We start from the raw sequence: 21161 nt of genomic DNA on the forward strand, positions 1-21161 counted from the left end.
CCGAGGGTTAGGCCTCAGGCAACTCTTCCGGCGCTAGGCCAGGCATCCGAGGGTTAGTCCTCAGGGAATTCTTCCGGCGCTAGGCCAGGCATCCGAGGGTTAGTCCTCAGGGAATTCTTCCGGCGCTAAGCCAGGCATCCGAGGGTTAGGCCTCAGGAAATTCTTCCGCTCGCTGGTCGACCAAGGCTGGCGCAAGCCGAAGCGACCGGTCGGGGCTTCCGGCTAGTCTGCTCCCGGGATGATCATCGGGTTAGCCAGGCATCCGAGGCCCGAGCCTCGGGAGATTCCACTCGTTGGTCGGCCAAGGCTGGCGCAAGCCGAGGCGACCGGTCGGGGCTTCCGGCTAGTCTGCTCCCGGGATGATCATCGGGTTAGCCAGGCATCTGAGGGTTGTCAAGCCTCAGGGAAATTCCGCTCGTTGGTCGGCCAAGGCTGGCGCAAGCCGAGGCGACCGGTCGGGGCTTCCGGCTAGTCTGCTCCCGGGATGATCATCGGGTTAGCCAGGCATCTGAGGGTTGTCAAGCCTCAGGGAAATTCCGCTCGTTGGTCGGCCAAGGCTGGCGCAAGCCGAGGCGACCGGTCGGGGCTTCCGGCTAGTCTGCTCCCGGGATGATCATCGGGTTAGCCAGGCATCTGAGGGTTGTCAAGCCTCAGGGAAATTCCGCTCGTTGGTCGGCCAAGGCTGGCGCAAGCCGAGGCGACCGGTCGGGGCTTCCGGCTAGTCTGCTCCCGGGATGATCATCGGGTTAGCCAGGCATCTGAGGGTTGTCAAGCCTCAGGAAAATTCCGCTCGTTGGTCGGCCAAGGCTGGCGCAAGCCGAGGCGACCGGTCGGGGCTTCCGGCTAGTCTGCTCCCGGGATGATCATCGGGTTAGCCAGGCATCTGAGGGTTGTCAAGCCTCAGGGAAATTCCGCTCGTTGGTCGGCCAAGGCTGGCGCAAGCCGAGGCGACCGGTCGGGGCTTCCGGCTAGTCTGCTCCCGGGATGATCATCGGGTTAGCCAGGCATCTGAGGGTTGTCAAGCCTCAGGGAAATTCCGCTCGTTGGTCGGCCAAGGCTGGCGCAAGCCGAGGCGACCGGTCGGGGCTTCCGGCTAGTCTGCTCCCGGGATGATCATCGGGTTAGCCAGGCATCCGAGGGCCGAGCCTCGGGAGATTCCACTCGTTGGTCGGCCAAGGCTGGCGCAAGCCGAGGCGACCGGTCGGGGCTTCCGGCTAGTCTGCTCCCGGGATGATCATCGGGTTAGCCAGGCATCCGAGGGCCGAGCCTCGGGAGATTCCACTCGTTGGTCGGCCTAGGCTGGCGCAAGCCGAGGCGACCGGTCGGGGCTTCCGGCTAGTCTGCTCCCGGGATGATCATCGGGTTAGCCAGGCATCCGAGGGCCGAGTCTCGGGAGATTCCACTCGTTGGTCGGCCAAGGCTGGCGCAAGCCGAGGCGACCGGTCGGGGCTTCCGGCTAGTCTGCTCCCGGGATGATCATCGGGTTAGCCAGGCATCCGAGGGCCGAGCCTCGGGACATTCCACTCGTTGGTCGGCCACTTGTCGCTCGCCGCCCATCGGGGTTTCTCTGTGCCCAGCCGCGACCGTGTTTCTCCTCTCCTCCAAGCGTTGCCTGGGGGGAACACGAGAAGGGTATTAAACGCTAATTAATGCGTTACCTGGGAAATCGGATCGCCAGTTGCTGCTGGTGAGGAGTGTTAGTTGAGCGGCCGCGATACGCGGGTTCTTCGAGGAGGATGCGGCCTGGGCGCGAGCGGAGACACGTGGACCTAGGGGTATACGTCACCCGGATCGTCCTGCACAAAGAATGCGATTTAAGGAGAATGACGCTTAGGAAATCGCGGGGAGATACGCCTCGGGAGCCGGAACGGCTCCGGATTCAGTGCGCCTGCATTTATTGGAGCCACCCGTATCGGAACTACCAGGGGGCCGCAGCTTGGCTATAAATACAGGTGCAGGTACGATGGAATTTGCTAAGCCGGAGCTGCAGGTTGCCATGGATCGCGGACCTCCTCCTTGGCATATGACTGAGAGACTCCTGTCGAAGGAAAGGGGAGGCGCTCCCCTTACAACTTCAGCCAACTAGCCGTTTCATCTGGGATCAACAAGGAGGGTCTCCCCGGCGGAACTCCGCTCTAGGCGTTTCATCCGGGATCACATCTCCCCTCCTTGAAGTTCAGCCTCCCGGTTGAGCTCTGCGCCGGACGCTCAATCCGGGACCGCGCCTCCATATACTCTTCCCCCTCGAATCCCTTCTCTTTCCTACCACTGGGGAAGATGGGAATATCCTTTGGAGGCGGCGTTCCCCTGGGGCAGCGGGAGCTTCTTCTGCGGCGGCTCCTCCTCTTTTTGGTGAGGTGCTGGATGGCGCCTCCGGTTAGAAGCACCCACTTCTGGTGGGACTGCAACCGCCCTGGGTTGAGGGTTTGGGTCCCCACCTCTTCTTTACTTTCTTTACTCCCTAATTCCCCTCGGGGAATTCCTTGTAATCACACGAGCACGCCACTGTAACCAGAAATTATTGAAATGAAAAGTATTGCACCTTTTTAAATTGTCTTTCTGGCCTTGTTGTTCTACTGGTAATACATCCGCAGGTTAGCGGAATTCCAGCCCCTTGGAATTTCTCGGCCATCTAGGGCTTCCAACTGGTAGGAGCCAGGTCGGTTTACCCAACGAACTTTATACGGGCCTTCCCAATTTGGCGCTAGCTTCCCACCTTCCGTAGGTTGAGATGCCTTAGCTCGCCTCAGCACCAGATCTCCAATTCTGAAAAGCTTCGGTCGGACTTTGGAGTTGTAATATCGGGCCACCCTCTGCTGATACATTGCCATCCGTACCTGAGCCATTTCCCTTGCCTCTTCCAAGAGATCCAAGTTCCCTCGGAGTTGCTCTGAATTGGCCTCGGGTCGGTGCGCGGCCACCCGAGGCGAGGGGAGTCCGAGCTCCACGGGGGCAACGGCTTCCGTGCCATAGGTTAGGCTGAAAGGCGTCTCTCCAGTAGGAGTCCGTTGTGTGGTCCGATACGCCCAAAGGACATTCTCGAGTTCCTCGACCCAAGCTTGCCCCGTCCGGCCGATCCGCGCTTTGATACCTTGGAGGATTGTCCGATTTGTGACCTCGGCCTCGCCGTTGGTTTGGGGATGCGACACGGATGTGAACCGATGCTCGATCCCGAATTCCTCGCAGAAGTCCCGGAAGTGCTTGTTATCAAACTGTCGACCGTTATCCGAGATGAGGACCCGAGGTACTCCAAATCGGACAATGATGTTCTTCTTCACGAACTTCCGGACTTGTGCCTCCGTGATGGTGGCCAGTGGCTCTGCCTCCACCCACTTGGTGAAGTAGTCGATGGCGACAATCAAAAATTTCCGCTGGGCCGAAGCGACGGGGAATGGTCCGAGGATATCCATTCCCCATTGTGCGAAGGGCCAGGGCGCGGTGATTGGCGCCAAGGGGACAGAGGGGACTCTCTGGACGTTGGCGTGGCGCTGGCAGGCGTCGCATTTCCGCACGTGGTCCTTCGAGTCCTCCATCAAGGTCGGCCAATAGTAGCCTTGCCTCATGATCTTATGCGCCAAGGACCTAGCCCCCAAGTGCGATCCGCAGATGCCTTCGTGGACTTCGCCGAGGGCGTAGGCCGCTTCCGCGGGGCGGAGGCACCTTAAGAGGGGGGCGGTAAACGAGGTTCGATACAGCCTCCCTTCATAAAGTACGTAGTGGGCGGACTTCTTTACAAGCCGCCGGGCCTGATCTTCGTCTTCAGGGAGGATTCCTTCGGCGAGGTAGGCGACGAGCGGGTCCATCCAAGACGGCTCCGGATCAATTGCCATCACCGCTCCAGCCCCGTCAATGCTCGGGGCATCCAGGGTCTCCAGGTAGATTGCCCTCGACAAGTTGTGCGCGTCTGCGTCCACTAGGCGGGACAACCTGTCGGCCCTGGCATTTTCGCTCCTCGGGACCTGCTGAATGTCAACACTGCCGAGGTCGGGAATGAGTGTTTGCACCTTCCGGATGTAGCTCTGCATGGTCGGGCTCCGCGCCTCGAACTCCCCTCGAACCTGCCCGACCACCAGCTGGGAGTCGGTGAAGACTTTCAGACGCCGGATGCCGAGCTCCTTGGCGAGTTTGAGTCCCGCGACTAGGGCCTCGTACTCCGCCTCATTGTTGGTCACTGGAAATCCGAACCTCAAGGCATACTCGGCTATCACTCCATCGGGATTGGTGAGGACCAGCCCAGCCCCTCCACCTTCAGGGTTCGACGACCCGTCAATGTGGAGCGTCCAGATCGGGAGATCGAGGCTGGGTGTCTCCGGCGGCTTAGGTTCCGCCTCCTGCACAGTGCACTCAGCGAGAAAGTCCGCGAGTACCTGGGCCTTGATGGCTGGTCGGGGCTGGTAGCGGATGTCGAACTCACCAAGTTCTACTGCCCACTTCACCAGCCGTCCCGCATTCTCTGGATTGCTGAGAATCTGCCGCAGTGGTTGATCGGTCAAAAGGGTGACAGAATGAGCCTGGAAATAGGGGCGAAGCCTCCTGGTCGCAGTCAGCAGCGCGAAGGCGATCTTCTCAGCCTTCGTGTACCGCGTCTCGGCATCCCGGAGGACTCGGCTGATGTAGTATACAGGCTTCTGAAGTCTTGCCTCTTCCCGAACCAGTACTGCGCTGACTGCGGTTGGGGAGACCGCCAGGTAAAGGTAGAGCATCTCCCCCTCTTGCGGCTTGGACAGCAGGGGAGGAGACGCCATGTACTCCTTGAGCTGGTCGAACGCCGCATGGCATTCGGCCGTCCAGAGGAAGTCTTTTGGGCGCTTCAACACCTTGAAGAATGGTTGGCAGCGTTCGGCCGACTTTGCCACAAATCGTCCGAGCGCGGCGACCCTTCCAGCGAGCTCCTGAACCTCCTTCACTTTGGTCGGAGGGGACATATCTTGGATGGCTTTGATCTTGTCCGGGTTGGCCTCGATCCCGCGCTGGTTGACAATGAAACCGAGGAACCTCCCGGCCGAAGCACCAAAAGCGCACTTCGCTGGGTTTAGCTTCATGCGAAACTTTCGCAAGGTGGTGAAAGTCTCCTCCAGATCTGCAATGTGCTGGTCTGCATGGCGGCTTTTTACCAGCATATCGTCCACCGTACACCTCCATATTCCGGCCGATCTGCTCCTTGAAGATTTTATTGACGAGGCGCTGGTAAGTGGCGCCAGCGTTCTTCAGACCGAAGGGCATTACCTTGTAACAGTACAGCCCCCGGTCTGTTATGAAGGCAGTTTTCTCCTCGTCCTGTGGAGCCATCATTATTTGGTTGTAGCCGGAGAAGGCGTCCATAAAAGACAGTAGCTGATATCCGGAAGTCGCGTCGACCAGTTGGTCTATCCGTGGAAGCGGAAAGCTATCCTTGGGGCACGCCTTGTTCAGGTCGGTGTAGTCGACGCACATCCTCCACTTCCCGCTCGCCTTCCGGACAAATACGACGTTTGCCAGCCACTCGGGGTAGCTCACCTCTCTTATGAAACCTGCCTCCAAGAGTTTGTCTACCTCCTGGTCGACCACCCGGATCCGATCCGGGGGCACAGTGTCTCTTCTTTTGCTTTACTGGTCGGTGGGTCGGGGTCGACGTTGAGGGCGTGAGAAACGACCTCCGGGTCGATCCCAGGTACATCGGCCGCCGACCAGGCAAACACATCTGCATTGGCTCGGAGGAATTCCACTAACCGGAGCCGAGCTTCCAAGTCGAGGTTGGCACCGACCCGGACCGTGCGGTCCGGGCGGTCTTCTCGAGGGGAACTTCGATTACGCCCTCGGCCGGCTCCCCGTGCCGCAAGGCCACTTCGTCTCTGGCGTCAAGTGACTCGACGCTTAGGGCCTCCATGGGCTTCTTCCCTTTGAGAGTTGCTAGGAAACACTGCCGTGCGGTCGGCTGGTCACCTCGGACCTCTCCAATCCCGGCCGCTGTGGGGAACCGCATGAGCAAATGGTAGGTAGAAACCACCGCGCGAAGGGCGTTCAGTCCGGGTCGTCCGAGGATAGCGTTGTAGGCCGAGGGGACACGGACGACCAAGAACCCGAGCCGCACCGTGGCTTCTGCGGTGCAATGCCCGCAGTCACAGGCAGCTCGATGACACTTTCGGCCGAGATAGCGTCTCCAGTGAATCCTATGAGGGGGGTGGATGTTTGTGCAACAATTGTCGGGAAAAGCCCATCTTTTGGAAGGCCTCGTAATACAAAATATCAGCTGAGCTTCCACTATCCACAAGAACACGCCTTACATCATAGTCCGCCATAGTGAGAGAGATCACCATGGCGTCATCGTGGGGAGTCTGAACCCCCTTTACATCTTCATCACAAAAGTGATTACATTTCCGACCCGCTGCCTCTTCGCGACGGCCACTCCTGATACTTCCGCCGAGCCCCCTGCGTTCCTCACGGGCCGAGAGCAGCCCCCAGTGATGGTGTGGATCACTCCCGCAACGGGTCGATTCTGCTCCCGAGGCTCCTGAGGGGCCGGGTCGGCTGGACGCGGGTCTGCGGGGGGACGTCGGTCGTTTACATATCGACCGAGACGTCCTCGGCGAATGAGAGCCTCGATCTCGTCCCGAAGCTGGAAGCAGTCTTCGGTATCGTGGCCGTGGTCTCGGTGGTACTCACAGTACGCCCGAGAAGGCTTCCTCCCAGGGATCTTCTTCATCTGCCTCGGGACGGGAGGTCCTCCCGCCCCTTGACCTCCATGAGGATCTGGGGCCCGGGGGCCAGGCAGTGGGGTGTACCCGGTTGAAGCGTCGGTGCGGAGAACGAGGGCGTGTGGCGCCGTGGTTCCTTGCTGGTGACGGGTTCTGCGCCGGCGTTGAGGCATCGGGCTCCTCCTCTGGGGTGCCTCTTTTCGCCTTTTCTTCCCGGGCTTTAGAGGGGGCTTCGGCGGCCTCCTTGTTCCGGTGGGAGGCTGCCTCCTCGGCGTCTGCATACTGGTTTGCCCGAGACAACAGCTCCGGGAAGCTCCGCGGCAGACGTTTGTCCAGGGAGAAGGTGAGTCTGCCCTTCCGGAAGCCTCGCTTCAGGGCTGAGAGAGCCACCTCCTGGCTCAAATTCCGGACCTCCAGTGTTGCCTTGTTGAAGCGGGTGAGATAATCCCGCAGGCTCTCTCCCTCGTTCTGCCGGACATCGAAGAGGGAGTCGGAGACCAGTCTTCGCCGGCTACTGACGGGCGAAATGGCTGATGAAGAGACGGGTGAACTGGTGGAAGGACTGGATGGGAATTAGCCTCCAGGCCGGCGAACCACGCCCTTGCCGGGCCGCGGAGGGTCGCCGGGAAAGGCCTTGCAGAGGAGAGGATCCGATTGCTCCATGGAGGAGCATAAGAGTCCTGAAACTCTCCACGTGGTCCCGTGGGTCCGCCGCCCCGTCGTAGGGTTCGATCGCCGGCATTTTGAACCCCGGCGGGTTTAGGGTTCGCAGGATCCTTGAGGCAAGCGCCGGCTGGGAGGAGATTCCAAGTCGGCGAAGGGATCTTTGGAGTGGCCCTTCAGGACCTGGAGCTGTCTGTGGAGATCGTCCACCCGCCGGTCCAGGGAGCGCGACCGGTGGGTGGGAGACAAGGAGCGGCGCGAGGGGGACCGACTGGAGTGCGGGCCCCTCGAGGACTGGGGTGTCTGAGAACGCGCCCGGGTCCGCCTCTCGTACCCCCGCGCAGCTCCGATGAGAAGGTCCTGGCAGAATGGACCGCACTCGAGAATCCTCCCCGCGCCGGCGCTTCCTCTCCATGGGAGAGGAAGGAGCGCGGGTTCGTGAGGAAGAGGCGAGTGCTCGGGGAGCAGCGGCTCCCTGAGCCGCTGCGGCACCGAGAGATCACACCCTGCAGATTCTGCACTGCCTCCGCGAGGGTGCGAACCTGCTGGGCTAGCTGGTCGAACTGAGCAGGTTCGGACCGTCTGAATGGGAGGAGAAGCGGTGGAATGCTGCTGAGAGTGTGTTGGGGACGCAGCAGCCTCCCGGCCCAGAGGCGCGAGAGGCTCCGCGACCGAAGCATTGGAAGCTCCGCGACCACCTCGCCGTGCCATTACGATCGTTCTGAGATTCGGCCCTCCTTCTAGCGCCAACTGTTGCTGGTGGTCCCAAACCGAGAACGATTGACACGACGGTGTGAACGGGGTTCCGCCTGAGTTGTCTTGGTTGGTGCTGGTTGCGCTCCACTTCCGCCAAGGAACCTGCAAACAAGCCTTGCACCACCACCAGGGTGGTGATGGCCCTCCGACGGTCAAGTCAGAGGAGATTGGAGGAGGAGAGATGATAATCACAAGTGGGAGAGAGTGCTCTGGGAGGTATTGCTTACCCCCCCCCCCTTCTCCCCCCAGCCGCATATATGCCTGGCTGGGAGGTCTCTCAGGGGGGTTTGTCGTCGTGGGGCACGATAGAATGGCCACTGACATGGCCGTTACGGGGCGTCGTGGAGCAGCGCCGGTACGGTCATGGCAGGGCGTAGTGGAGCTCCGCTTTGTACGGTCGATACAGGAGATCGTGGGCAGCATCGGGTACAGCCGTTGCAGGGAGTATTGGAGCAGGAGGCCGCGGCGTGCCTCTGGAGAATAGCCTGTCGTTATCAAAAGATCTCCGATTCGGGGTCGGAATGCTGGATCATAGGGCAGCCGACCCGGGGTCGGGCTGCGGAGCCGAGGAGGTCCGACTCGGGGTCGGAGTGCTGGATCATAGGGCAGCTGTAGCTTTCCTGGATACGCGTGCCGATCACGTGGGGCATGGCGGCTCAATTCCCCCATAACAGTAGCGCTTGATCATGACAATTGGTATCAGAGCCATAGGTCTCGAGTTCTTGCCTCCCAGGCATCACGTTGGGAGAGGGGGATTGTTGGCGGAGGCCTGAGGGACCGAGTCAATGTTGGCAGAGGCCTGAAGGGCCGAGTCAGTCCTGCCGCCTGCCAACGTGGATGCGCTGGAGAAGTAGGGTGGGTTATACCACTAGAGGTCCCTAAACCTACTGGCGAGACCCTGTCGGAGTCCAGAGTTGGGCGAGGCTTGGTCGAAGTCGACTCGTGGCGCTATGGGCCCTTGCGCTAGTTTAAGGAAATAAAGTTACGCCTTCACTAACACCTGCGGGTTTTGGTTGTAATGGTAGCGCTTGATCCTGACAAAGAAGACCGGGAGAAGAAGACCTCGGTCTCTTCTTCGGCCATGGGCTGAAGACTGTTTGTTCCACCGGCTTCGGCCCAATAGGCCCAAAGTCCAATCAGCCCATTTTGGGCCGGATATTACATTGATACTCTAACCCAATAGTTATTAGTCGAATTTTTTGCAAGCTTACCATGTTTGTTTTTTTTTTTTTTATTGAATGGGAGGTTTGTTGCCACCCTTTATTTTAAGAATTATGTAACATATTGGATTGCTTCGTCAGCGATATGATTCTGGTTGGACCCATAGATATTGAGAGATGATGTAAGGATCTAGGTGAGGATTAGAAAAGAACTAATTTTCAACCCTTAAAAAAAACAACCGAAGACACGAGTTTGTAGATTTATGACTTCAACTATCTCGTTCTTTCTGAGCAGCGTGCTTTGTTGTCTTTTCTTTTGCATGGAATTCATGCACGTAGGCTTTGTTGCAAGCTTACCGTTGACGTTCTTTACATTCAGTTGGACCAAAAGCGCACCAAAAGACCTTCGACAAATTACTTGGAAGTAAGTATTTCATGGCATGCTTCACTGGGTGGTGGTTGCTGGAAATTGGACCCGGGGGCGACCGTCGGCCGAAAGGGAGGAGCTCCGCTGCCTGAGTGGCGGGCGGCGGCTCGTCGGCGGGCGGCGTCCTCCTGGGAGACCTGCAAGAAGCCGGTGGCCGGGCTGTCCGGCGCCGACCCTCCGATGCTTAAGTCAGTGAGGAGTCAATATGGAGGAAGAGAGAGAGAGAGAGCCGGGAAACCAGATCCTGTCCCCGTCTAAAATGGAGGAGTTCCTCTTTTATAACGGGGGCCGGGTTACCTGTGATGTGACAGAGCAAATGGTTTGACGTACAATTGGGCATTAATGCTCGATCGTGTGAATCAATGCTATTACTGTAGGAGATTAGGCCAAAGCTCAAGTCGTCGTGGAGTCATGCCATCATTCGTAGCCATGCGGGTTTGCCGTGAGAGGCTCGATGTCCGTAGGCGATGGAAGCCATACTCTTTAATTGTTGAGTAGGCCGAGGGCCTGCAGGTGCCATGCGCTTTGATTGTTGGGTGAACCGGATGTCCGCAGGACCCATCCACATTAATTGTTGGCGAAGACAAGACGTAGTCTTTTGGTCGTACTGCGGGAGGATGTAACCTCAGCGCACAGGTCAGACGTCCTAGGGTTGGTAGGGCTATCTGGATGTCGCCAGGCCGAAGGGGGGTCGGCTTCGGTCAGCCCTGCTCGGTCGGCCCTGCTCGGAGGGGTCTGCTCACCCAAGCGTGGCGACATATTTTTCCCCCAACACTACCTCCCGACTTCCGAGCTCGAGCTGCTCGCAGGTTCGAGTGCGGGAAGTAGTTTTGGTTGTCAATGTGGATTAGGGGGATTTTGAATTATCGCGCGTTTCAAGACGCCTTTAATAGGCGGCGTTTCTTTCTCCGGAAACGTTTTATCAGAGTACCTTTTCATTTTTCGAAGCGTCCTCGCGTCGTGGGCTCATGATGAGACCACATGATCCGACGAGACGCTTCTGTATTCAAAGTGTTGGTTCGAATTGAATGCAACGCCTTAATTTTAGGGTTGACGCGTGTCATGATCTGAGCAGGGGAGCAGCGCTCCACTTCGCAGATCTGGTCCGTCAGAGGGGTTTATATATATATATATATATAATATATATATATATATATATATATATATATATATATATCCCTCCTGGGCTGTCTCCTCCCATTGTCTTCATCTTCTTCCCATCTCCTTCTCAGTCCGAAGCAACCGATCCTCCAATTATCTCCGGCGAACCCCACAGGTGTCCTTTTTCATCCGCTCGGAACCCCTTTCCCTTCTCTTCTCTTTCTTCTTTCCTAATGGGTCTCGGTCCGAGTGACATCGAGTCCGCAATGAGTGAGTTAGAGGTTGAGATGGTCGAGGAGTGGTTCTTTCCTCGGCGAGGGTTCCGCTTGGAACCCGCTGGGTTGGGGGATCGGGTAACGAATCCCCCGTAGGTCGGATCGGAGTGTACTTGGAGGGCAACTCTGGGCCGGCCTATGATTTTCCTTCCCATGGGTTCGTGAACGAGTTGCTCGGGAGTACCAACTTGTCCCGGCGCAACTTGCTCCGAACGCGTGGAGGACGATCATCGGGTTCCTGTCGCTGGGCATGGCGTACGGGATCCCGTCTTCCGTGAATATTTTCCAGCGGCTCTTCATGCTGAGTCGAACCCGGGAGACGGAGAGTGGCTCTATGTCGCCCTTCGGGCGGGCCGACCACTCTTTCAGGGCGCTCCGTCGTCCATTCACGACTGGAAGAAGAAAATTTTTCTTTTTGGGTTCCGAGCGGGACGTGGGGTTTGACCCTAGGTGGACACCGAGCCGACTCAGGACCGCCAACAAAATCCCTAGGCTTTCCACGCGCGAGCAGGGATCCTCGACGCCGGTTTGCAGGCCTCGGGGACGGTATTCTTCTGAGCGGCCTCATAAGCGAGGATGCTTTAGTGAATGTAGGCCTGAGCTCGGAGCGTCCTCAGGATAAGGGTAATAGTAGGAAGCTTCTTTTTCCTCTTTTTTTTTTTTTTTTTTTTTAACATTCTACATTCTTACCCTGCTCGTCCTCGCAGACATCGCGAAAATGGTAACCAAAAGCGAAGTTCTGTACGCTCGGTTCCGGAAGAGAGCTGCCGAGCTCGGAGGAGAGCCGCTCGAAGCCGAAGAAGAAGGCAAAGGTCTCCGCTCCTCAAGTCGACCCCCTCCGAAGCTGCTAGGAGGGGAGGTCCGAGCTCCGAGCCCGGAAGCTCGGGGGGGGGGGGCAACTATGGCGCTCGCGTGCCCGGCGCCGATCTCACAGATCCCTGGTCGGCCTCCCATCCGACCCGAGGGCTCGGCATCCGAGCCGGGCAGCAGCCGAGGGCTGCGAGGCCGCCTTCCCCGGGGGCGGACAAGGTCCGGCCTCCCCGACCCGCCGGAGAACGAGGGCCAACAAGAAAGGCGGTCCTATGTTGTGGAGTGGACGGTGTCCGAGGGTGACTCAGCCCTCGAGAATATCGAGAAGGCACGGCAACTCTTCCGCGTCGCACTCCTTCCAGCCGACAGGGCGAAGATTCAGGCCATGAGCCTGAACCAATTTTTGGAGTCGGCCCGCCTCTCCGCTGTTCGGGTAAGTCTTTTGTTTACTGTCACTTATTCCCTACGTCTTTAGCTCTGATGCTCTAATTCTATTTTTCAGCCTAATTTCTGCCTTGATCGCAGCATCTTCACGAGGTCGAGACGCTGATCTCGCTTGGGGCGGATTACAAAGAGCGGGCCCGCCGGAGTTTCATGGGCTCTGGACGAGGCCGAGCGGGAAGCTGGCGGAGCTTGAGCTCCACAAGAAGGAGCTCTTGCTCAGAGTAGGCGCCACCGAGGACGAAGTCAAGCTCCTATCGATGGCGCTTGATGAGGAGAAGGCCGCTCATACTCTGGCTAGATCAGAGTTGCGAGCCGCCGAGGCTCGCCTGGCCGAGGCGCAATCTCTGCTCGCCATCCGCGAGCAGAGAGCAAAGGAAGCGGAGCAGAAGGCCGAGCGGCTCGAAGCTCGGAAAAAAGAGGCCCAAGAGCGGGCTCAGGATGTCGTCCGGCTCTTCCGAGAATCGGAAGAGTTTCAAGAGCTGCTCGAGGAGGAGGCCATGAACGGCCTTATCCAGGGGTTCAACGACTTCCGTAGTCAACTGCGCCAGCTCTGCCCCGATTTTAATCTCAGTCTACTTCAGCCCGGAGCTGGGGTCGAAGGTCTTGGGGCGGGGTCGTATGAGACGGCCGGAGAGGCAGTTCCTGAGGCTGCCTCGGAAGAAGCTGCTTGGGGAAATGCTCCCGAGGGTGTCGTGGCTATTTCTACGGTCGCGTCCGAGAGCACCGAAGGCGACGGGGTCGGGGCCACTGCCGGAGGTCCAGCGGTCGGGGCCACTGAGGTCGTCGAAGTCGAGCCCACTGAGGTCGTTGAAGTCGAGCCCGGAGAGCTCAGCTGAAGATACAACAGCACTTGCCCCTTAGGGTCTCGCATATTGCCCCTCCCCCCCCCCCCCTTTTTTTTTGTAACAAAAGGTTAGCTCGTCTATTGCGCGGCTGAACCTGAATTTTGTACTTAGCCTCCGGGCTTTTGAATGGAAATATTCTTTTTCAGCTTCGTTCTTTTAGTTCTTTCGCAGATCACTCTTTGGCTAACGTTTCCCCAAAGGCCTTTGAGCTTGTCCGAGTTCTTGAACTCGAGCTCGCCAAGTCCGTGCTCGGGATGTCTCTGCTTAAGGGGCAAGTCACTGAGCCCCTCGCGCTAGCCGAGCCTCTAGGGCCGCGGTTTCGCGGTTAGAGCTCGGGGCCCCGACTATGGGGCGTCGTGCTCCGATCATCTTATTAGGTTGCTAGCTCCTAGCTTCCGGCTTCTATCACCGAACCCCCCCGGGCTCGGGATTAAATTTTACCGAGCTGCAGAACCAACTCAGGGTTCGTGCGCGCGGGTTTGACTAGACTCCAACCCGTAATCGGCTCGGCGGAGGACCCCGGTATTTCCATTTTGATATCCAACAAGAATAAATGAAATGTGTCAAATAGGACAAGGGCGCCGATCAGGGCGTACCTTCTCGAAGGTATATGCCCCGTGCCACGAGTTACTCTAGGGGTTCCTCAGCGCATTGTAGGGGACGACCTTAAGCTTAATCCAAAGCGTGGGGTCGTAATCTTTTGGGCTCGTACATAGCTATCGCAGGCCTCAAGGTGCCCAAACCTCAATCGAGGTATTTGGCTCTGAGATCAAGCTTTGATAGTCGATGGAGATAGAGGCGAGCTTGGCGGATGATGGAGACCGAGCCGAGCTCGATAGACGGAGATCGAGCCGAGCTCGATAGAGCGAGGGCTGCATCTCGAACTTTTGGATGACCACGAATATTTATTTTCGGGGAGACCGTGAAGGTACTATCCCGTCATCCCGAGATCGAAGGGTCTGGGTACGCCCTGTCGACACTTGGGGCATCTCGACCTTGGTCGAGGAAGCGCATGTGGGGGACCGCGAAGGTACTACCCCCGTCTTCCGAATGTCGAGGGGTCTGGGTACGCGCTGTCGACACTCGGGGTATCCCGACCTTAGTCGGGGTACTTAATGGAGATCGAGCCGAGCTCGATAGCTGGTGGAGACCGAGCCGAGCTCGATGGTCGGTGGAGACCGAGCCGAGCTCGATGGTCGGTGGAGATCGAGCCGAGCTCGATGGTCGGTGGAGATCGAGCCGAGCTCGATAGAAGATGGAGATCGAGCCGAGCTCGATAGGAGATGGAGATCGAGCCGAGCTCGATGGTCGGTGGAGATCGAGCCGAGCTCGATGGTCGGTGGAGATCGGGCCGAGCTCGATGGTCGATGGAGATCGGGCCGAGCTCGATGGGAGATGGAGATCGGGCCGAGCTCGATGGGAGATGGAGATCGGGCCGAGCTCGATCGGAGATGGAGATCGGGCCGAGCTCGATAGAGGATGGAGATCGAGCCGAGCTTGATAGATGGAGATCGAGCCGAGCTCGATAGATGGAGATCGAGCCGAGCTCGATAGATGGTGGAGATCGAGCCGAGCTCGATATCGGCGTTCCGAATTTTTTGCTGGGGCGCCCGGCTTTGCTCGGTTCTGGTTGTATCCGAGCAGGGTCGTATATACGAGCTGGGCCGGGCTGTCTGGGAGTCAAAGCACTTAGACATCAGGAGAAATTCAGCACAATTAAGTAATTGCAAATAAGTAATTGCAGAAGACGAGATTTATGATTGAAACGGAGGACCCTTTGGAGTTCTATTGGTAGTACACCCGGAGGTTTTCGGAACTCCAGCTTCGTGGAACGGGGGTCTCGTCGAGAGATTTTAGCTTGTACGCCCCGGGTCGCTGGACGCGTGCGATTCGGTAGGGTCCCTCCCAGTTCGGAGCCAGCTTTCTCTGCTCGGTCGGTTGGGAGGGCCTCTGCCCTTCTGAGGACGAGGTCCCCCACTTTGAAGGATTTGACTTTGACTTTGGCGTTGTAGTATTGCGCTGTCTTTTGCTGGTACCTCGCCATATGAACTCGGACGGCTTCCCTCGTCTTTTCGATTAGGTCCAGGTTATTTCTAAGCTGTGAGGAGCTGGAGTTGGCGTCAAAATGCTCTATCCTTGGAGAGGGGAGTCCGATCTCCAGTGGGATGACGGCTTCTGTCCCATACGTCAGATTGAAAGAAGTTTCGCCGGTGGGTACACAGAACGTGGTCCGATAAGCCCACAAGACGTTGTACAGGTCTTCGACCCACTGTCCCTTGGACTGGTCGAGCCTGGTCTTGAGCTCCTGTAAAATAGTACGATTCGTTACCTCGGTTTCTCCGTTCGTCTAAGGATGCACGACCGAGGTGAAGCGGTGATCGATGCCAAGCTCGGAGCAGAACTCTCTGAAACGGGCGTTGTCGAACTGCGTCTGTTGTCTGATATGAGGATGCGGGGGAGTCCGAATCTACAAATTATTGACTTCCAAACGAAGTCTCGCATCTTCTGCTCGGTGATCCGGGCAACTCGCTCGGCTTCCACCCATTTAGTAAAATAGTCGATGGAGACAACTAGAAATTTTCTTTGCCCGGTTGCCAGAGGAAATGGTCCCAAGATGTCAATTCCCCATTGGGCGAATGGCCAAGGGGAGCTGATCGAGGTCAACAGGGCCGAGGGCCGGCGTTGGACATTGGCGTTTCTCTGGCATCGGTCGCATCTTCGAACAAAGTCGAGGGTATTCTTTTGGAGTGTCGGCCAGTAGTATCCTTGGCGCAAAATCTTGTGCGCTAATGCTCGTCCCCCAGATGATTTTCACAAATCCCCTCGTGGACTTCGCGCATTGCATAATCCGCCTCTGTCGGGCGGAGGCACCTGAGGAGGGGAGAGGTAAAAGACCTCCGATAAAGCTTGCCTTCGCATGATATGTACCGAGCGGCTAAGCGCCTGACTCGGCGAGCCTCACGTTCATCACTGGGAGGACCTCATCCCGCAAGTAGCTAATGAGCTCATCCATCTAGCTCGGCTCAACTTCAATGCAAAGGGCTGGCTCGGGCTCCTCCGTGCTGGGTCTTTGGAGGTACTCCAGCGCTGCTGCTTTGGGAAGCTCGCTCATGCGAGTGGACGCCAACTTTGATAGTTGATCGGCTCTGAGGTTCTCCGTCCTGGCGATGTGTTGGATGTGGAAGGAGCTCAGAGTCGAGATGAGATCCCGCACTTTCCGAAGATACTCCTGCATTGCGGGCTCCCTGGCCTCGAAGTCACCCGAGATTTGGTTCACGACTAGCTGGAAATCGCTAAAGACTCTTAGGTTCTTCACTCCCAGCTCCCAGGCCAACTTGAGCCCGGCGATGAGTGCTTCGTACTCCGCCACATTGTTAGAGGCGGGAAACTCGAAGCGTAGGGCCTGTTCGGCGACCACTCCATCTGGACTAGTGAGGATGAGGCCAGCTCCACTACCCCCCGAGTTCGAAGAACCATCAACATGCAAAGTCCATGTCGAGCTCGAGGTCTGCTCCATTGGTGCAGGCTCAGGCTCGGGCTCGTCCGGCACAGTGCACTCGACTATAAAGTCGGCGAGTGCCTGCGCCTTGATCGCCGGTCTGGGTCGATACTCGAGGTCGAACTCCCCGAGCTCGACAGCCCACTTTGTAACTCGACCGGCACGATCTGATCGCTGCAGGATCTGCTTTATCGATTGGTCGGTCAACACGACCACCGTGTGAGCTTGAAAATAGGGCCGGAGCCTCCGAGCTGAGACGACCAGGGCAAAGGCGGTTGTTCGTCCGATTCCTGTCTACCTAAAAATATGCTAGACAGATCGTTGTTAGAACCGACGAACAAAGTTTAAATTTAATTCTACTCTTACCTGTTCTACCCAAAGAATAGTGGTTGTAAGAGGTCGATCCACAGGGAGGCGATTGGAGTTGCATAAAAATTAGAACATTCACTCGGATTTGAAATCAATTTTTGAATGATTAAAGAAAAACATTATTTTGAAGATGTTGATGGATTTCCTGGTCTACCGGAGAATGTTTTCTAATTGAAATTAATTGAAAGACAGGTACTTAAATTCGAGGATCATTTATATATTTAATGAAAAAGAAAATTCTGGCATAAAATGGATGAAAACAGTGCTAGGGATATTGAAGACTAGAACATCGATTGCATGAAGGAAAATTAAATATATTGCATCAAAGAAAAATTAAAAGATTGCATAATTTGAAGAACGTAGATTAAAAACAGAAATTACAACTTTAGCATGAATAAAACTAAAAATCCCAAAACACTTGCTCTCAAATAAAAACTCTTAATAAAACAAAAAAAGAAAACTAAAGAAAAAAAACAAACAGAATATGCTCTGTTTTCAAAAGAGAAAACAGAGCATTTCTCTTCTTTTTCCTTGGACCAGCCCCAACCGAGCACACCCCCTCCTCTTCCTCCTTCTCCTTTTATAGCCGCGGACGGACTGGAATCGGAAGGTGATGGCAGACGCGGTGAGGACGCGGGGAGGAGTCGATCACGGATGAGATCCGGGCGGAAGCTTCGTGGACGGCTGCTGGGAGCTGAAGCGGAAGGTGGGGACGCGGATCCGGGCGCTGGGAGGTGCCGATCACGGAAGAGCTGGCACGGACGCTTGGATGCGGAGGAATTCGGACGGGCTGATGCGGAAGGAAGGCGTGAACCTGCTTCTTTGGGCCCACGGATGCGGGATCGCTGGGAGGTGAATCGCCCGGGATTGCATGGAAGCGGAAGGTGGGCTGATGCGGAGGGAAGGAGGCGCTGGGATCTTCCTTCACGGACGCGGGATCTGTGGAGGGTGCCGTGGGATGCTTGAAGATGGCGGCCTGATCACAGCACGGGATCACGGAGAAGGGAGTCGTCCGGGCTCTTTGCTGGGAGGAGGCGTGGATCACGGGATCGCTGGGCGGATTGCGGAGGAGGGATTCCGGGAGGACGTGGATCCGTGGGTGCAGAGGCGGGATGAGAAGCGACTTGCTAATTTGGGAGGCTTGGAAGAGGGGCTGGCTGGCTGCTGGATCGACGGGAGGAAGAAGAACTTGACGCATGATCGCTAGGGATCTTCATTTGCTTGAAATCCGGAATGGCAGCTGGTCTGCAATGGAGCTACGGGCTGAAGAAGCTGCTGGGAGGAAGAAGAACAGTGAACACCCTATTAAAAAAAAAGTTCCCGTAACACTGTTAATATAAATAGTGTTTTCACGTAACACTATTCATATGAACAGTGTTTTCACGTAACACTATTCATATGAACAGTGTTTTCACGGAACACTGTTGTTTCATCTCGGAACACTGTTCATATGAACAGTGATTTCAGCATGAACAGTAACTTGAGGAATAAATAGTATTTTCAGCTATCTTCATAGGAGTGGAGGTTAAAAAGGTCTTTTTCTTTGTGATGAAGTGAGAGTGGGAATCTCTATTCCGAAAGAGTGTGTGTGCTAATCCGGAAAGGAGGGAATGCGATGATCACTAGGAGATCGCATGCGGGCTCGGATGTTTGGGTACACATGTACTCGATCAGATCATAGCAAGATTGGGCCCGCGCGGTTTAGAGCCATGATGCATCCCTCTAATCCCTACCAAATGCGCATTTAGACTTTAATTTATACTAACATGTGCCAAACAAAAATATAGTATTAACTTAGTGATTTTATCGTTATATGTTAGCAGTAATACTAATTTAAGCAGCATGTAGATCGCACTTTTGTGCTCTCATCACACCCCCCAACTAGCTTATTGCTAGTCTCTAGCAATTCAGTGCGAAAATGATAAAATGAGAGAGCAAAAGTGTTATTTATTATATAAATATCCTAAGATAAATACTCACTTTCGTAGAGCATTACGATTGCACTTGGCATGTGCAACAAGCCGTTAAACCCCTAGGTTACCCTAGCGGACGAGTGTTGTCTCGTAAGGGTTTGCAGTGAAGTTACCCACAAACTTCATCAGTCAGGAATTTCCAAATTTTAACTCAAAATTTGAACAAGTATTACTGTATGAAACTAGAATTGCAAGGACAATAGAGACTTGTTGTTATCATATTTAAACAGACTCTAACTCAAGTTTCATTACACCCCATCTATCTGCTAACAAGTCAAGAATGTAGTGAGGTGCAAGATAGTATCATATAAATGAGTGGCTTTCACTTACTTCCAACATGATCACTCCAATTTTCAAGACTTTCTAGAGTTAAATGGTAATGAACACCCCGGATTTATTTATTCTTTTTTTTTTTTTAGACTGAATGCTAAGAAGAATGACTTGTGCAATATCTAGCCTTATTAAGCTTTCTAGCTAACCCATGTAGCGAGTGTTAGGCCAATGACTCCCGATCCAGATGGCTCAGGGCACTAGGTGTAGAGACACCCTAACAGGCTTAATAACTCAGGTTAACTAGGCTTCAAGGCCAAATTAGTCACTCAGAGTTTAATCTCAATCATCCTCACCTTTTTACGCGAACACTCGCTGCTTGCCAGGCAGGAGGCCCGGTTACTCAGTGAGAAGACTTAAATTAAACTCATTATTTTATTTTATTTTATCTTTTTTTTTTCTTTTTTTTTTCTTTTTTTTTTGGTTAGGCTAGGGTGTTCATCACACATATAACTCTAAATTATCCCAAAAATTAAAAGTATTCATATTAGTCGTAAGTTTACATACCCCACTATTCATGTGCTTACGTGTAGGTGCTAACTCATCTTGTATCATGTTAGCAGAAGATAGGTGGGATGAAAACTTAAGCTAGAACTGCTATCATATTTCTTAACTCAAAGCTATTGTCAGAGCAATTCCTAGTTTGTACACCCAAAAAGATTAGAGTTTGAGTTAAAAATTTGAAATCCCCCTTTTTTTTTTGAAATTTTAATATTTTTTTAATTTTTTTTTAATTGCATAAAAAAATCAAAAATATTCTCTCCCTTTTTTTTTTTTTGAAGAAAAATCAAAAATATTCTCACCCCCATACCTAAATCTAACATTGTCCTCAATGTTAAAGAAAATTTAAAGCAGTAAGAGGACAGAGGAGAAGGTACCTGATATGGGCGGATAAATTGGGGCAAAATACCCCCAAACCTGCATTTTTTTTTTTTTGAGAATATTTACATGTTGGGTTGCCTCCCAAGAGCGCTAAGTTTTATGTCTTCAGCCAGACAAAATGTAAATCCCCATTTTTTTTTCAACCATTATCTAAGAATGGTTTTGGAAGAGTCCAAGGAAGAACAGTTGGCTGGTGACGATCTATGCTTATAAGAGGAACAGAACTAGGGGGTGAATACTCGACCACTTCCTCAGAATGGGCAAGGTAAGCTTCTAAAGGGTCCTTATTATAAGTTTGTAAGAAAGTCTCCTGAACCAGACTTTCAATCATGTCAACTTCATTGATTTCTTTGTCGTCTGGTGGTTGTTTACTTATATTAAAGACATTAAGTTCGACTTTCATATTGCCAAAAGATAACTTCAGCATCCCATTCCGACAATTGATCACAGCATTTGCTGTGGCTAAGAAGGGTCTACCTAAAATTATAGGTGTGTGATTGTCTGGATGTATTACAGGTTCGGTCTCAAGGATAACGAAATCCACAGGATAGTAAAACTCGTTTACCTTCACTATTACATCCTCTACAATCCCTTTGGGGTACTTCACCGTCCTATCTGCTAAGAAAAGGGTAATATTTGTGGGCTTTAATTTTCCCAAACCTAACTTTTGGTACACATAGTAGGAAAGTAGGTTCACACTGGCTCCTAAATCCAATAGGGCTCTCTGGATGATCGTCTCTCCTATTTTTATTTCAATGGTGGGGCAATCAGGATCTTTGAATTTCGGGGCAATCTGTTGTTGAATGAGAGATGAGGCTTGTGCAGCCATAACAGCTTGCCTAGGAATGCTGGTTTTTCTTTTAACCGTGGTAAGATCTTTCAAAAATTTTGTATAGGAGGGAATTTGTCTTATGGCATCGAGAAAAGGTATATTTATTTGAACAGTTTTAAAG

General features: G+C 54.4%; 1 protein-coding gene across 1 annotated transcript; it reads right to left on the reverse strand.

The window, feature by feature from the left end:
* Nucleotides 1–16168: 16168 nt before the first annotated feature.
* On the reverse strand, nucleotides 16169–16672 carry LOC120104481 (uncharacterized protein Mb2253c-like). Its single transcript, XM_039115679.1, has one exon. The coding sequence runs from the start codon at nucleotides 16670–16672 to the stop codon at nucleotides 16169–16171; it is 504 nt and encodes a 167-aa protein (XP_038971607.1).
* Nucleotides 16673–21161: the final 4489 nt, after the last annotated feature.

This window comes from Phoenix dactylifera, chromosome 18 (assembly GCF_009389715.1).
Source record: "Phoenix dactylifera cultivar Barhee BC4 chromosome 18, palm_55x_up_171113_PBpolish2nd_filt_p, whole genome shotgun sequence".
Taxonomy (NCBI): domain Eukaryota; kingdom Viridiplantae; phylum Streptophyta; class Magnoliopsida; order Arecales; family Arecaceae; genus Phoenix; species Phoenix dactylifera.

Coding starts and splice junctions, on each gene's coding strand:
- LOC120104481 (XM_039115679.1), bottom strand. CDS start 16,672: ATGGAGCAGACCTCGAGCTCGACATGGACTTTGCATGTTGATGGTTCT.